At 51.2% G+C, this 16,017-nt stretch overlaps 3 protein-coding genes across 3 annotated transcripts in view; all 3 read left to right on the plus strand.

Moving 5' to 3' along the window:
* LOC306804242 (maestro heat-like repeat-containing protein family member 7) overlaps positions 1-16,017 on the plus strand; it is a gene marked incomplete at both ends in the record, with an annotated part of 82,365 nt that overhangs the window by 8,878 nt on the left and 57,470 nt on the right. The window lies entirely within an intron of this gene.
* Positions 1,091-2,409, plus strand: LOC306804571 (maestro heat-like repeat-containing protein family member 6). The gene is made up of 4 exons (XM_079311364.1): positions 1,091-1,245; positions 1,570-1,717; positions 1,954-2,141; positions 2,231-2,409. The coding sequence occupies exons 1-4, from the start codon at positions 1,106-1,108 to the stop codon at positions 2,370-2,372; spliced, it is 618 nt and encodes a 205-aa protein (XP_079167490.1). The 5' UTR covers positions 1,091-1,105; the 3' UTR covers positions 2,373-2,409.
* LOC306804603 (uncharacterized protein) overlaps positions 2,704-16,017 on the plus strand; it is a gene marked incomplete at both ends in the record, with an annotated part of 32,351 nt that continues 19,037 nt past the window's right edge. The window contains 4 exons of the mRNA XM_079311393.1: positions 2,704-2,760; positions 2,891-3,028; positions 3,223-3,399; positions 3,524-3,679. Coding sequence (XP_079167519.1) covers positions 2,704-2,760; positions 2,891-3,028; positions 3,223-3,399; positions 3,524-3,679 — 528 coding nt within the window. The remainder of the gene's footprint in view (positions 2,761-2,890; positions 3,029-3,222; positions 3,400-3,523; positions 3,680-16,017) is intronic.

Raw genomic sequence — 16,017 nt, forward strand, 5'->3', positions numbered from 1 at the left:
ATGGCAGGATGGAAGAAGGATGAAAAAGACATGGAGCAGAGACCCCCAAGAGTGCCCAAGCTGGCCTGGGGCAAGGAGGAGGAAGAAAGTCCTGGAGCAACGTCAGCACAGGAGACTGAAGACTTGGAGCCATTGCAGCCAGCGCAGGAGGGTGAGTGGCAGAGCAGAGCCTCATGGCTGGTGCCTGCATCCAGCTTGGCCCCATCCCATCGCATCCCATTGCATCCCATCCCATCCCATCCCATCGCATCCCATCGCATCGCATCGCATCGCATCGCATCCCATCCCATCCCATCCCATCCCATCCCATCCCATCCCATCCCATCCCATCCCATCCCATCCCATCCCATCCCATCCCATCCCATCCCATCCCATCCCATCCCATCCCATCCCATCCCATCCCATCCCATCCCTTTGCGACATGCCCAGGCACAGGACAGAAGAGGGACCGGGCAGACACCCCGCAGTGCCCGTGCTCCATCCCCTGGGACATCCCGTGGCTATCCCTGCCTGGGGAACGCAGGGATGGACTCTGTTCTCCAGCCTCTCCCGCAGCCCCTCAGCTCTGGCTGCGCTCGCTCTTTGCCAGGTGCAGCCATGGACAGCACACACGAGCAGGACCCCACCCGTGGCCTCTTCCGCAGAACAGCGCAGGTACCTGCAGCCATCCCCACCTGGGCTGGGCCTGCTGCCACTGCTCAGCCCTGCACAGAGCTTGGAGCACTGCATGGAACGTCCCTGTCTGTTTGCCCTTCTCCTGCAGCTGATTTGCAACTTTCTCAAGAGCTTTCGGCAGGAAGAGACCAGCACTATTGGCACTGGGGTCATAGCATACCCAGACATCTTCAAACAGAAGATCACTGTCTCCATGCTAGATATGCTTGTAAAGAATGGTATTTCTCGTCCAGATCAGGTAAACAGCCTGTGGCCAGGCTTCAATCCCCCTGTCACGTGGTTTCCCAAGCCACTAGGGCCTGCTGGTCCCTGTTTGCCTTTGATGCCATCACAGTGTGGTGGGAAAGGAATAACTTCTCTGGGGAAGCTGATGACATTACTGCCTCTGTCAGCTTTCCAAATCTCCCCATGCCTTCTTCAGGTGCCTGCCATGGTGAGATACATCCACCAGTGGCTCATGGCCAATGAGACTGATGAGCACAGGGTGGAGAGGATCCTGCTGGATCTCGCTGAGGCACAGCCCACTGATGTGGTGATGACTCTCCTGCGTGTGGCCCCAACGTGTGACAGGTATGGGGCCCACCTGCCCAGAGGGCTCAGGGCTCACCAGCCCAACACCCTGTACAACCTGTTCCAGGTCTGTCTGAACAGCAGAGAGTTCTAGGGACCTCTGGCTGCTCCCTTTTCCAGCCCTGGCTTGTCAGCCCCCAAGCCTGCTGCCATGCTCCCTCCCTGCCCCTCAGGAGCCTGTCCCCACATGGCAGGGCTGCCTGGGTTCTGCCAGTGAGGGGCAATGGGCAGAGGCAGAGCTGGCAGGCAGCTCAGGTCCCTGCTGCTGCCCAGGCCACGGTGCTGTGTCTCAAACTGCCCTGAGACAGAGTTCTGACCCTACAGAGCTGCTATGACCATGTGGAAAACAATCATGTCCTCACTCAAGATTGCGAAGGAGGTGCAGCTGAGACTCCTGGATGTGCTGGGGAGCTGGCCAGAGCACAGCACACGTACCTCCGATGGGGACACAACGAGAGTCTTTGCCCTGGCTGTGAGTTTCTGGAACTGGCCTTTGCTCACCCCAAGGCCACCCCTCCTGCAGCTCTCCACCCTCCTTCCCTCACTGAATCTCCCAGCCTCAGGTGCTGGGCTGAATCCTGGCTCAGAGGCAGCTTCAGGGCCTGGTGCTCCCCCTGCGTCTCCCCTGGCCTCTCCCTGCCATGCTCGGACCCTGCCGCACGGACACCTCAGCACTGAGCGCTGTCTCGGGGTGTTTGTCCTTTGCAGGCAACTGTGGTGGTGTGGAACATCCTCCAGGTGCCCTGTGTCCCACATGTAGTGATGATGTTTTTCCCCCGCCTATTTGTCCACCTGCTCTTCCAAGTGTTCTTCAGCACTTTGGAAATGCCAAAGGAGGTTGATAAATTCTGGAAGACATGCCAGAAACAACACAGCTTCACTGCCAGCCCCAACAGGTTTTCCATCCCAGTTCTTCTGTCCCTGCCATGTCCCCAGGGCAGGAGCCAGTGCTCCCAGCATGACCTGAGCTTTGCTCTGCACACAGGTTTGCAGTGCGGACCCTGAAGTCTCTGCTCTGCCGAATGCAGTGTGAGGATGTGGTGGTATCAATGGAGCGCAAGTGTGGCTGGGACACGCTGCTGTGTGCTGACACCCACCACTATGCCGTGGGTCTGCTGGCCAAGTGAGACCCCATGATCCCCATGGCCTCTGACATTGGTGCTCTGTGCCTGGGGTGCCCCACACAGTACCCATGCTCATGGGCCAGAGGGCCTTTTCTCTGAGGGACAGACAAGCAGACTGGAAAAGACTGCTAGAGGGGAGTGCCCAGGAGCAGGCACATCTCAAATGGCCCAGATTCCCTTTCAGAATTGTGGGGAAAGACCAGAACGCTGGGAGTCAGTCGTGGGAGAGGTTCGTTCCCCTGGCTGATGGTCTTAGTACCTTTTTCCATCTTCCAGGGAATTGCGTAGTGCATCCATGCACTTGTGTAAAAGCATCTTAGACTGCCTTCTTGAGATGCTCAGCAAAGACATGCCATACTGGGATTTCCCTGCCCTGGCATTCCTTGTGGAGGTGAGCCTGTCCTCTCATAGCCACAGCTGCTTGGATGGTGCCCGTGCCTTGTGTTGCTCTCTGGGCCCAGCCCTGTGCAGTTCTGGGCTTCTGCTGGCTGGGTCCCCTGTCACTGCCCTGTGCCTTTCAGCTCCTGGAGTGCTTGGACTTGAGTGAATGCAGTGACACCATCATGGATGTCCTGTCAAGGCACCTGAACAGTGAGCGTGTAGAGATTCGTCGCATGGTTCTCAGGGCCCTCCTTCTGCTCAGGGATGATCCCTCGCTGGTGAGAAGGGGGCAGCGCCTGAAGCTGCACTGTTGAAAGCAGACTCTTGGGCTTGGCTGGGCTTCAGGTGCTGGGGCAGCTGCTCTCAGCTCTCCTTCCTCTGGGTTCAGCTGCCCAAGTGCTTTGGGACAGGCCTTTGGCCACCCGGGGCTGAGGCAGTAGAGTGGGATTTCACAGGCTTCTGCTCCACACAGACCAAAAGAATGTGGAACCTGACCAAAAGCCTCGTGGAGCTCCTGCAGGATGAAGATAGTGATGTGGTCAAAATGATCATCATTCTCATCAGCTATTTGTTCCTGGATAATGGCATGCTGATGCCCAGCCCCATTGCCCTGCAGCTGGCTGAGGCGCTCCTGCCACTCTTTGACAGCGTAAGGCTCTGTGCCCCAGAAAACAGCCACTGGGTGTGGCCTGGACTCTTTGCACTCTCTGGATTTTCAGGCCAATGTGAGCTGGGAGCCGCTCATGCTGGTCTTTTTCCTTCCTTTCATATAGGATGATAGCCAGGTGCAGCTGCTCTCCATGTTTGTATTTCGAACGTTGATGAATTTTGTAGTAGAAGAAGGAAAAAAGGCTCTGAAGATACACATGCGGCACAGCCTGCTACCACTCTTCTTCCACTGCCATGATGAGAATCTGCATGTGGCAGAGGTGAGGACTCGTGGGCTGCCTGTGTCCCCCTGGGGGGGGCTCGGCTGCCTCTTGCCCTGGTGCCTGGCGGGCTGTAGCCTCCTCCAGGCCTTGGCACAGGGCTCCTGTGCCCTGAACTGTGGGGACATCTCTGCATCTCTGCTGCTCTCCAGGCCTCTCGGAAAGTGCTGCTTTGTGTAACCAAGTTCCTGAAGAGGCAAGACCTGGAAAATCTGGTGAAGAAGGAACAGATGTGGAAGTTGGCCGAGTGTCTGGTAAGGACGGCCTGGAAGCGCCAGGCTCAGGCTGGAGAAGCCCCCTGAGCGCGGCGCTCACTGTGTGCGCTTGGCAGCTGAGGCCCTGTCCAGCGCTGCACGCAGGGGCCGCACGGGCTCTTCTCCAGGCTCCTGCGGCCCCGAGCTGGCTGCCCTCGGAGCCCCGGCCCAGCGGGGCTGTGGGGCGGGCCGGCACCGTGACTCCCCGGGCAGCAGCCGGCCCTGTGCCCCTGCAGAGCCCGGCCAGCGGCTGCTGGCTGTGCCTCAGGGCTGTGTGGGCAGGGGAGGCCGGGGCCGGGCGCGGGCAGCGCCTGCCAAAGGGCCAGAGCCCACCCCGACCCTTCGCTCCCGCCGCTCTCCGCAGCTGGCAGAGAACGACGAACGAATCGTCAATTACCTACGCCAGGCCCTGCAGTATCTGCAGAGCCCACAGGAGTCCCTGCGACAAGCGGCCGTCAGGTTCATTGGTGAGCCCGGGCTCCCTCCCTGCCCCGCCGCAGCTCGGCCCCAGCCCCGCCTGCTGCCCCGGCAGCTCCTGCCATCCGGGCCCGACGCCGCGGAGCTCCAGCTGCCCTCGGAGCTGGTGTCGCCCTCTCGCAGCCGTGCCCTTGGGCGGCAGCATGCGGAAAGAGCCCGGGCTGAGCCCTGCCTGGCCACAAGGGCCAGTGGCCACAGGGCTGGCAGCACCGCTGGTAGGGAGCTGTGCTGCTAGGCAGAGCCGTGACAGGGTCTGTGTTCCCAGGGATGGCCGGCTGGCGCTGGAGGGGGCACCAGGAGGACCTCCAGGTGCTCTGCAGAGGTGAGTGAGGGCAGCGGGCTGTCAGTGGGGCTGGCAGAAGGAGTTGCAATCCCTGTGCCATCTGCGGAGCGCTCCACTCCCTGTGCGGACAGGGGGCAGTGTGGGCAGAGCACACAGAGATTTCAGGGGCACGTGGGGAATTCGTGGCCAGCAGCTTCGGGCTGATCCCGGTGGTCCCTGCTGTCTCCTGGCCATGGTTACAGCGGGCTGGGATGTCCCTGGCACAGGGGTCTCTTCGGGTCCTCAGAGATCCAGGCTTTGACTGTGGCTCTGTTCCTCTGTGTTCCAGCCGTTGAACGACTGACAGAAGACATAAGCTGCGCTGTGTCTGACCTGGCACTTCAAACATTGTGTGTCCTTCGAGCACTACAGAGTGGGCGATATTCCATCTTCCAGAGGGTACAAGACCAATTCCGCAGAGCGTGGAGGATACGGCGTCATTTGTTGGACCTCAGCTGGCTGCGCTGCTGGAGATCTGCAGAGAGCTGATCTGGAAGCCTCTGTCTGCTGAGGCCACCTGAGCCAGCAGGGATTTTATTTTTCTTCAAGAGTGTTGTTTTCTTTTTGTTTTGCTTTAGTGTAGAAATAAAGGATGTGTTATAATACATAGACTCACAGGATTTTTCATTTGCTACCCAGAGTCTGCAGGGCATCAGGGAAGAGGGGGAGAAGGGTGCTTGTGCTCAGCAAGCTGCCCAGGCGTGCAGTGCAACAGGGAAAATGGCCAGAAGCCCCTTGGCCTTTGGTGGTTGTGCTGAAGCCTTTGTGCTGCCGACAGAGGGGTGGGCAGGGGCCGGAGCTGCGGGGATCCCTGTGAGACCGGTGCCTGGAGATGGCCACGACCCCTGTCCCAGCCAGGAACCGCCATCGGTGTCCTCCTGCCCGGGTGCTCCTGGCTGTATTGCTGAGGGCTCCGTGGTGCCTATTGCTCGGGCTCCTCTGGAGCTCCTGTGGGGCTGCAGCGCTGCTGCCGGGCAGGTTGGCCAGGCTGGGGGAGATCCTGAGGGCACGGAGCACGGGGAGGCCGTGAAGGGATCAGGGGCTGTGGAGGCCCTGATGGGACACGGCAGTGGGAAGACATGAGGGGCACGTGTGAGGGAGTGGGTGGCTTTAGACACAAAAATTAACACAGTTTATGAACAGGCTGCGATCGCAAAGGACGAGATCGCAGAAAAGCACAGAGCCCTTACGAGAGGCCGCCCGGCGCCCCGCCCCGAGGGGTGCACACAGCGGCTCCGAGCTCCCGCCCCGCGGCTGAGGGGAGCGGCGGGGCGGGGCTGCCAGCGCCTGGGCGGAAAACGCCGCCTGCAGCAGGGAGCGGGGTCCCGCCCACCCCTCCCGTGTCCCTCAGGGCGCCCACGGCCCCTCCGCGGCCCTCGCGTCTCTTCGGCCGACGGTATCTTTGCTCAGCCACGCGTGGCGTGCCCGGCTCCCCTCAAGCGGCGCTCACGTTTCCACAGTGACCCTGACGTGCCCTGAGGAACAGGACAGACACCTGCCTCCCCTCAGGGACGCCCGGGTCAGCTCAGTGGCACGCAGGGCATCTGCCATCCACTTCCCCCTCAGTGATCCCTGTGTCCCCTCAGCTGCATGCAAGGCACTGTGTGCCATTCAGTGTCCTTCATGACACCTCCCCTCAGTGGCCACGTTCGAGGGCAGACTCCCACAGGCAGGTGTCCCAAGGTAGCGGCATCGGTGCCACCGTGAGAGAGAGACACTTATGGGACACGAGCCCTGCGCTGCAGCTGCCCTCCCTCTCCTGCATTCAGGCTCCTTAAAGACACGTGTCTCAGCTTTGAAGCTAAATCCTGGACTTGCTGGAACAAAGGAAGAAGCAGCAGATGCTGAAGAAAAGCAGGGGTTCCTATGGCTCTGTTTTACTCCTCATTTGGGGAATCACAGAATGCCAGAGCATTTTGTGTTGAGAAGTATCATCAAGATCATCCAGTTCCAACCACCCTGCCATGGGCACAGGTGGTACGCACGCACAGCTGTCACTAGAATTGGAAGAACTCTTTTCCACGTTTACCTTTTCCTCTCCTGGATTTCAAGTTAACATGAAAAAATCAGCCGGTTACAGCTGAATTTTGTAGCTCATAGGACTAGGAATAGAAGTCTCCAATGGGCCATGGTGTGTCCACTCAGCCTTTGTTAGATCATCCATTTGGAGCTCAGCCCAGTGCAGCCCAGGCACAGGCACCAGGTAGGTCCATTTCAGCATCCCAAAGTGTTTGGGGCTTCCTGAAGCTCCTGAATCCATTCTTGAATTCCCACTTACTGCTGTGCAGGACATGACAACACAGGAATAGCCTTTTTGGCTTAATCTTGGCTTTGCCACTCCTGCCTAAAGTAATAGTCACGAGTATATGTTGTTGTCAAGGTGTAGCTGAACACCAGGGCCTTTTTCTGTAGTGTCCGAAACAAAAACCTTTTGTGACAGTTAAGACATTCTAAAATCCAGGGTGAAAATGAGAGCTTTGGTATTTTAGAATCCCAGAAATTTTGACATGTGGTTTTTCTGGTCATGGATTTTAATGCTAATGTGGAAATGACAAAAATATTAAAACTTGTTTTCATTGGCAACCCCTTTGAAATGGGATCAGCACACTTAGAGGGGACAGGGTATGACACTGGGAACAGTACTTGGCAGTTAATGGCTTCAGATGTAGGAGCTTAATGTTTTGCCTGCGTTCGCCCAGGAGTTCAGGTTTTCCCAGGACTTTGACTGACTGGGCATTGCAGGTAACTTTCACTAAATGCAGAAGGATGTAACACCATAGCTTCTGGAGAATGTGTCCTAGGGATAAGGAGAAAACCTTGAAAATTATCATCAATACTCTGGAAAACTTTTTTTAAAAAATTAAAAACAGATGTAGCCCTGTGACTTTTCAGGCATGACTCTTTGGGTCTGGAGGAAATGTTTGCCTTGCATCAGCTACAAATCTGTGGCAATGACCCTGTAAGAGTTGTTCTTTCTGACCTGGCAGGCACAGGAAAGTCTCTGAAACTTCAAATATTTGAAGTTTCAAAGGCTGAAAGTAATGAAGTGAGGTCTCTGGGATTCTGGTGCAGGCTGTGATGTTCCAGAACACCCATCTAGTATGTGTTCCTGTGGTTTTGTTTGCTGCAACCTGTGCTTTTTGTTGCTTCATTCTGAAAGTCTGCCTCCTGCAACACCAGGAGGAGTTAGGGAGGGTGAAGTTGTGCCCATTGGACCTGCAGTACCAAAAGGAGCACATACTGCATAAAATCCCAGAATCATTTCAGTTGGAAAAGATCTCCAAGACCTTCCAGTCCAACCTGTGCCCAATGGCCGCCTTGTCCCCAGCGCAGAGCTCTGAGTGCCACGTACAGGTGTTTCCTGAACATCTCCATGGTTGGGGACTCCAAACCTCTCTGGACAGCCCCTTCCAGTACCTGACACCCTTTCCATGGAGAAATTCTCCTGGTGTTCACCCTGAGCCTGCTTTGCCCAGCCTGAGGCCGTTCCCTCTCCTCCCGTCCCTGTTGCCTGCAGCAGGGCCCGGCCCCGGCTGTCCCCTCCTGTCAGGGAGCTGTGCAGAGCCACAAGGGCCCCCTGAGCTTCCTTTGCTCCAGGCTGAGCCCCTTCCCAGCTCCCTCAGCCTTTCCTCATATGACCTGAATGCGTGGCAGTGGGTACCAGCTTAGAACTGTGTGTGAGCAGTTAGAGAAATTGGAATCTCAAAGGCTTCTTCTCCTTCCCAGGGGGTCAAGGGCTGAAGAATATTCAGCAGCCCACAGGCAGTGTCTACATGGGCTGTATGATTTTCTGCCTATAGCTTAAAGAGACACATAGATGAGCTATGAAGGGAATCAAAGCTGAGACTGTTGTGTCTGAAAATTATGGATCAGGTCTCAAATCCTCTGTTAGTCTGAGCGAAATTTAGAAGCCTTTCTCCTGCCTCTATCAGCTGATGTCAATGTAAGTCTTCTGCAGGTGTGGCGAGGTTACTCAGAAAATCATCGAACGCTTTGGGTTGAAAAGGATCTGAAAGCTCATCTCCTTCTGATCCCCGCTGCCATGAGCAGGAACACTTTCCACTATCCCAGGTTTCTCCAAGCCCCTTCCAACCTGCCCTGGAACACTTCCCAGGATGGGGCAGCCGCAGCTTCTCTGGGCACCCTGTGCCAGGGCATCACCACCCTCACAGGGAGGATCTCTTCCCAATATCCCACCTAAGCCTGCTCTCTGACAGTGGGAAGCCATTCCCCCTTGCTCTGTCATGCCATGCCCATGGTGAAGAATTTCTCAGAAATCTTCTGATTTTGCTAATGGCTCACCACAAAAGCTATGGAAAAACAGAGCTGTGGTAAATTCACAGCAGTGAATTTTTCTTTTATCAGAAGAGACATCATTAACTTTCATCTGTCATCTGAATGTCCAGAAAACAAGGGATCAGTAGTTTCTCAGTGCCTAGAGTACTGTTTAGACTGTTTTCAGCATACAGGTATGTGATGCTGCTGGATGATTTACATTATAAAGGAAAATGCGTCTTGTAATTACCAAAATTTCACTCACAAAGAGAAATTATTGTTCCAGTTGTCTGGGAACAGAGCTGACTTGATTGCTGGGACTGAATGGAGTCTGAAAATAGTCATCTAAGAGAGGCGCTTTAATTTCCTCATTCCTTAACTAAGGCCTGTTTGGTGTGTAGATTAAATTGGATACAACTCCCTCCCTCTGCTCCAAGCTGCCTTGGCATCTGGAACCTACTGGTGGTAGAGTCCAAGTTTAGTCCTGAAGCTGTCAATTCTCCATCTCACCTTTCATCACTTCTCTGTGTGCCATGGCAGTACTCACCACCTAGTGCTTCCCAGCAGTCCTTTTTGGCAAATGCTGGGAGCTGGGAACAAAGACAATGCGGTGAAAATCTCAGACCTCCCCAGAAACCCAGAACTTGAGTCTGAAAATGTAAAATTGGTTCCACTGCTTAAATATACTGAAAGTAGAGCTTCACGGAGCTGGAATAGCAAACATCTCTTCTCCAGGTGCTGTAAAGTCAGGGCTCTGCGAGGAACTTGAATTTCGTTAAACAATTTCCAAGTCCCGCTCAGCATTACTACAATCCTGCTGTCAGTATTTCTTAAGATGTGCTCTAAGAGGACAATCTTTAAACTCTGCAGTTGGCTCAGTATTTAAAACTACTCTTGGGACTGGCTACAACACTATGCCTCAGTGGTTGGGAAGGAATTTACATATTCAGCTTCTAGTGGAGTACTAACTGGTCCCAGCATACAAAAGGCAAATGGTTCTCTTCTTAGGAATGAAGTGGAAAGCTAAATATTATCCAGACCACTGCAGCAAGATGAAAAACAACAAGGATCTTGGGACTCTGCATGCCAAGGCCTCAATGTTTGAATGGTTTGAGTGGTGTAACTCCATCACCACCTCTGACTGATTGCAGAGAAAACCTGGCAGAGATGGGTCAAAGAGCTCACCTGAAGGTTTTCCCTTGCTTTGAGGCAGCCTGGTCTTGGCTCTGGCAGTGGGAAAGTCGGGCATGGCACAGCAGGCTGTTCCTGAGAGTCTCCACCTTGGTTTAAATCCTTTGCATTGTGGTGCTCTGGCGTGGCTGCAGCCACAGCAGAACATTCCTGGCTACAGGTGAGGGTGTCCAAGAGCTAGGAGAGAACCCCTTCAGCTGCATGGAACAAGGAGAATGGATGTAGAGAGAGTCTCTGGATTTTGACTGGGAAAAATTTCAAATGGCGTATTTGACCCAGTTCCCAATGCTGAAATCCAAGCTGGCTGGTTGTCCTAGGTTACAATATAAAGATGTGCCCAAAAGTATGTATTCTGCCATCATCTATGGGTGGGGCAGTGTTCTTTATAGTTTCTACAACCCACCCTTCCTCCACGGACACATCTTCTGTTGATGGGCCATTGAGTCCCACTGCATGACTGATAAAATTAGATCATCCCACTGGGAGATGCTCCACCTGCGGGGAGGAGCCAAACATTTCCTACCTAGATAGAAACTGAGATTTTGGAACACCAAAGCAGCCCTTACCCACTGGTTTCCAGAGGACAAGAGCTACCAGACCTTTCTATAGGATCACTACTTCAACAAGACCACTTCATCGGGACTTCTACCACCACCCTAATTAGCGAGGTGTCAGGTTGTATTCTGGCTCTGTCAGTGGTTTTTCCTTTATACTATTGCATGTATTTTATTTTTCTCTTTTTTCCTATTAAATTGTATTTCTGATTTGGAGTCTCTCACTGGTTTTGCTTTCAAACCATTACACTGGTAAAAAGTACCCACCCTTTTCTCTTTTTGCTTACAAGCAGGAGGAATTTGATGCTTTTCCTTATTAAATTTGAGCCTCCCACAAATTCTTCTGTTTGGGAAGTTCTTAAAATGACCCCATGCCACAGAATTCAAGTGGAACTGCAGTTTGAAGGTTAATGGAGGAATTTCACTCATGGGATCTTCAGAATGTACATGGTTCCACCCATCTCTGCCTTGTGAACAGGCAGCAACAGGTGAGCTTGCTTGAAGGCAGCAGTTTCCAACATCATTTTCCAAAAATCCCATTAACCTTTGGGCTGAAAATTCATGCCCCAGTGATCTGCAATGTGCCTCGTGTCTAGGAGGTTTTCTCATGGGTGCTTCTGTCTGCAGGGTGATGGTGGCAGTTCCTCATGGGTGAATTCTCCTCTGGTGCTCAGGAATCCTCAGGGAATGCCACCTTGGAAGTGCTTCCAGTTGCTGCCAAGACATGAAGATCCTGGGTCCAGGTCCTGGCTAAGGACAGGGTTGACTCACCCTGTGGAAAACTAATGGCTAAAAGAGAACAAAATAACCAGATTGTGCCTTTGGCTATGAACATACCAGGAATTCAGTCATTGGAAAAAGGCACTGCATCTCATGGCTTATCAGAGAATTACTGCTAAATGGAGAAAAGCTGACAACAAATATTTACCCTGGGATCAATTCTGTTTGAAGTGCAATGTTTGGAGCAGAGCTTGGACATGGAGAGGTCAGGCATAGGATCAAGGCGGCATTTATATAAAGACAGAGAGATATGCACTGGGAATCCTTGCTTGTAAAGGGAAAAGACTGGAGGATTTTGAAAGACACACTATGCAGATCTTAATTTTTGTCCTCACACTGGGCGTTTTCTCATGTTCAGGTAAGCTGGAGCCTCGTCCTCCTTCTTAGGGTGGTTTTGGGGGGAAAAGCACATGCCTACAATGAACTTCTGATGGAATTGTGTCTCCCTCTCAGGTTTCCAGTGTATGACTATGCCCTCCCTGTCGCAGAAGAGGCTCTCAATGCTTCCATTGCACGGATCAATTCCCAGTCATGGAGCAGAAACCTGTATGGTGTTGTCAGGAGCCGAGTCATGGGAGTAAGTACGCACTCAATGGAGATCCTGTACTTAAAATGAGCTTTTCTGGGATAGAAAACTCTTTTCCAGTCCTGGAAACCCAGATTTAGTTGGAGTTGGTTTGGGAGAGCATGGATTTGGGTCACTCTCTGAAGTTATGGTTTTAGTAACCTAAATGTCTTTTGTATGGAAGTTTGTAATTAAAATATTTTAGGAATTCAGACTTTTCACACCTAGAGTAGAAGTCCTTGAGGGTTGTAGGATTTTGTTCAAGAGTGATGTTTCAATACCTCCAGCTAACTGCTTTTCTTTGGGCATCAAGCAGCCTGGTTCATCTGAAGCTTTTTGCTTCAGATTAAACACCCACACAAGACAGGATTCTTTCTCTGATCTTTATTTATGTCATCTGTCTCTATGCACCAATTCTGGTTTAAAGTTGCTGGGGTCTTAAGTGCAAGCAGGAAACCCCTATCTGTTTTAATTTGTGGTGCTCAGAATTATACTGAATACTCCCTGAGTTAAGGAGTTAAAATTTCTGTATTTAAAGTTATAATGTCCATGCTCCTGAACACCTGCAGAACTTTTCTGTTTCTACAGGTGGCCTGTAGAAAGTCTTCTGCAAGAATGAATGTCAAGCTGATGTATGGGTCTGTACAGTTTGGATTAAACCCCCCAAGTATTTACAAGTAGTGGGAATTTGTTAGGGGGTTTTTTGGGAGGGCACTGCTCTTATATGTTTGGTTTTTTTTCAGTCTCTCATCTCAACTGGTCAATTTAGCATTGGTTGGACTATGAGAAAGAGAAAAGAATAACCAAAAGGACTAATGATATGTTGTGTTGACACTGATTTCTCCATGGGATGGCGATACTTATGGGTTAGATCTGCGGTTCAGTATCCGAGAGACCGTGTGCACCAAAGCTTCGGGGACAGACCCCTTCACCTGTGACTTCAGAACTGGGCCTTTGGTGGTGAGTGCCCCTGCTAGGAATGGGAAGCCTCCCCTCCCTCTGTGCAGCATCTTCTCAGGATGCTGCTGGTGCTGGGAAATGAGGAATGTCTGGCTGCTTTTGACACAACCTGCAGCATGGAGTGGGTGTCGGGGGGAAGGGTCACTGGTGGGAAACTCTTTTGCCTGCTCAATAGGGAGGGTAGCTGAAAAGAGGATTTGTGTCTGAAAGCAGTGTGTAGTGAAGTTATGTATGCTTTTGGGGCCAAGTCCTAGAAGGAATGGCTTGTTCTCTAAGGTAAGAGGGTAGAAGAGCTGGCATTTCACTTGCTTTTACCTATCTGGACACTGCATAAAGGGTTATCTTCCCGTGCTGTGCAGATACCCCCTCTGTGCTGGCAGTGCTGGTCTCTTTCTGATTTTTCACTCTCAGCCTGAAGTAAAAAGGCTCTTGATACAGCTCTTGCTCCCCTCTGAGTCCTAATTTACCACTTTTGGTGGAAATACTTTTGGTGGAATTATTTTGAGTCTGGACTTCTCTGTTACTTGTGCCAAATCACCTCTCTGCTCAGGCGTGTAAGTAGGTGGCACCACACAGAATTGTTGGTTATTGCTTTGCAATTTTCCTTTAAAAACACAACTGTTGGCTGCTACAGTGTTATCCCTGTATCCTAAACTGACACCATCCCCCTCTTCTTCTTGGGGCAGTATGTCCATGTGCGGATGTGTTTCCTAAACTTGAATGCAGGTTTTGCTACACTTTTTTGTCAGATTGCAGAGGTAATACCTTTAAGGGTAGTTTAACTTCCAGAGCTGGAGTTGCCATTGGCATAGCCCTGCACAGTCCTTCTCATTGTGCTGAGCTGTTAAAAGGACGTGGAGGTTTTCTCCTGCCCCGAGCAGGCTCAGAGGTTTGTACAACAAACACGTAGTTGTGGAGCAGTAGCGTGTGTGTAGTCGTGTGTAATCGTTCCTGGGTTTCTTTCTCTTGGAATTTGTTTTTTAAACCCTTCTGCAGGGTCTCATCATCAATGAGACTCCTGTGAGAGGATTTGTATAGGATGTTTGGTCTGTGAGATTGGCCCTGTCCAAAGGAAAGAAAGGCTTTCATAAGCTGAAGGAGGAATTGAAAAGAGCACCTGCTCTGGGCCTGTCAGATGTGTCAGAACCGTTTTAGCTTTTCTATCTTGAGAGGCAAAGGATGGCTTTAGGAGCACTGGCTCAAACAATTGCCCATACAAGATAGGAGCAGCACACTTTTCAAAACAACTGGGTGAGGTCAGTAGGGGATGGTCTGACTGTCTGCGAGCAGTTGCTGCTCTTGTTTCAAATGCCCAGGAAGCCTGGAAATTCACTCTAGGACAACAAATAACTGTGTTTGTCTCACATTCAGTGGCAGCAGTTCTTGAGCAAATGGGTGGGCATTGGCTTTCACTCTCAGCATTCCTTAAATATCTTGCAGTTTTGATGCAGCAACATGGAATTACAAAACTAAACTCTTCTCTAGTTAATCCAACAGCCATTCCTGACTACTTATCAGAGAGACAATGAACATTTGTATCATAACAATCAAAATCATTAAGTCCATTTTATACCAGCAACCCAGATCTTAAAGAAACTTCAATTTCAGGAGCAGAATCTCAGTACACAGATGGGAGTGGCTTTGTAAGATGAACCAAAATCAGGATGTACGATTAGCACTGAGCAATATGGGATAGAAGCCCTACCTCTACGAGTCAGCTCAGAAGGCAGAGATAATCACTGTAACCTGTGCCCTCTGACCAGCCTGAGGAAAAAGCATCTAGTGATGAACAGTTTCCAAATATGCCTTCAGTGTAATACATGCCCATGAATGCGTTCAGAAAGAAAAGAGACTATTGACAGCTCAAGGAAAGCAGATAAAGTATTCTTAGGAAATCTCAAAATTGCCGGGGGCAGTACTTCTCCCTCAAGAGATCACAATTATGCAAACCAAAGGACATCAGAAAGGAGAAACAGACCCCAAAAGACGTAACAGGTTGGCTGACCAGGCTGCAAAAGAGTAGCAGAACAAAGCCATGCTGAGATTCAGGCAGTAATTCCCAAAGGTAAGGAACAATATGACAATGATATATATTGTATCCTCAGAAAGATGTAGAACTAGGAAAGAATTTGTGGGCAGAACAAAACCGTAATGTTTTTGAAACACCTCAGGGAGAGATAGTTATGCCTGAAAGAGCATTATGAAAATTAAGATGGAAGATGACATAATTGTATGCACTGGGAAGGCGATGCCTTACATAATTATTTGATAAGGACAATAGTAAGATGCAAGCTGTACTCTAGTGTAAAGCAGGTAACCCAAGGCTATGAAACAAGGTCTCAGAACCAATCCACAGACTAGGACTAGCGTTGAGCTTGGCACAATAGCAAGGGACAATATCCTGGACTTCACTGGCAAAATGACTTTTCTGAATTGCCAAGAAAAGGGGGGTATAAATACCTTCCACTACTAACTGATAGCTTCTCAGTGTGACCTGAGGCATTCCCAACTCAAACAAATAAAGGCAAAGAAGACATCAACATTTTGTTAAACAACATAATGCCCCAGTTCAGAGTGCTCTTAGACATCTCCTCCCATTGAGTACCACATTTCCTAGCAAGTATTGCACAGCAATTCTGCAAGTCTCTAAATCAACTGGCACCTACACATGCTGTAGTATTCCAGGTCAAGCAACCATCACCAAAGAAGAATTATACCCCAACGCTAAACCTTGGGAGGCATTTGTTAAAGTTGTGGTTATCCCCCTGAAAAAAGGTTCCAAAGAGTTATAGGATTGCCTATGTTAATGCTTCATGCATATTCCTAACCCTCATTTCCCAGCTAATTATCACCACTCCCAGTTCCTAGAATGTTCTCCCTTTCTTGGTGTTCCACCCATTGGACCCTACCTTCCCTTACTCCACCTCTGCACCACTTTCCCCTATACCACTGGACCCTAA

Source organism: Erithacus rubecula (assembly GCF_903797595.1).
Source record: "Erithacus rubecula genome assembly, chromosome: 8".
Lineage (NCBI taxonomy): Eukaryota > Metazoa > Chordata > Aves > Passeriformes > Muscicapidae > Erithacus > Erithacus rubecula.

Excerpts from the sequence above, each read along its gene's own strand:
- LOC306804571 (XM_079311364.1), top strand. The coding sequence starts at position 1,106 with ATGGTGAGATACATCCACCAGTGGCTCATGGCCAATGAGACTGATGAG. Across the intron at positions 1,718-1,953 it reads CGAGAGTCTTTGCCCTGGCT|GCAACTGTGGTGGTGTGGAA; the intron begins GTGAGTTTCTGG and ends TGTCCTTTGCAG. Across the intron at positions 2,142-2,230 it reads TTCACTGCCAGCCCCAACAG|GTTTGCAGTGCGGACCCTGA; the intron begins GTTTTCCATCCC and ends CTCTGCACACAG.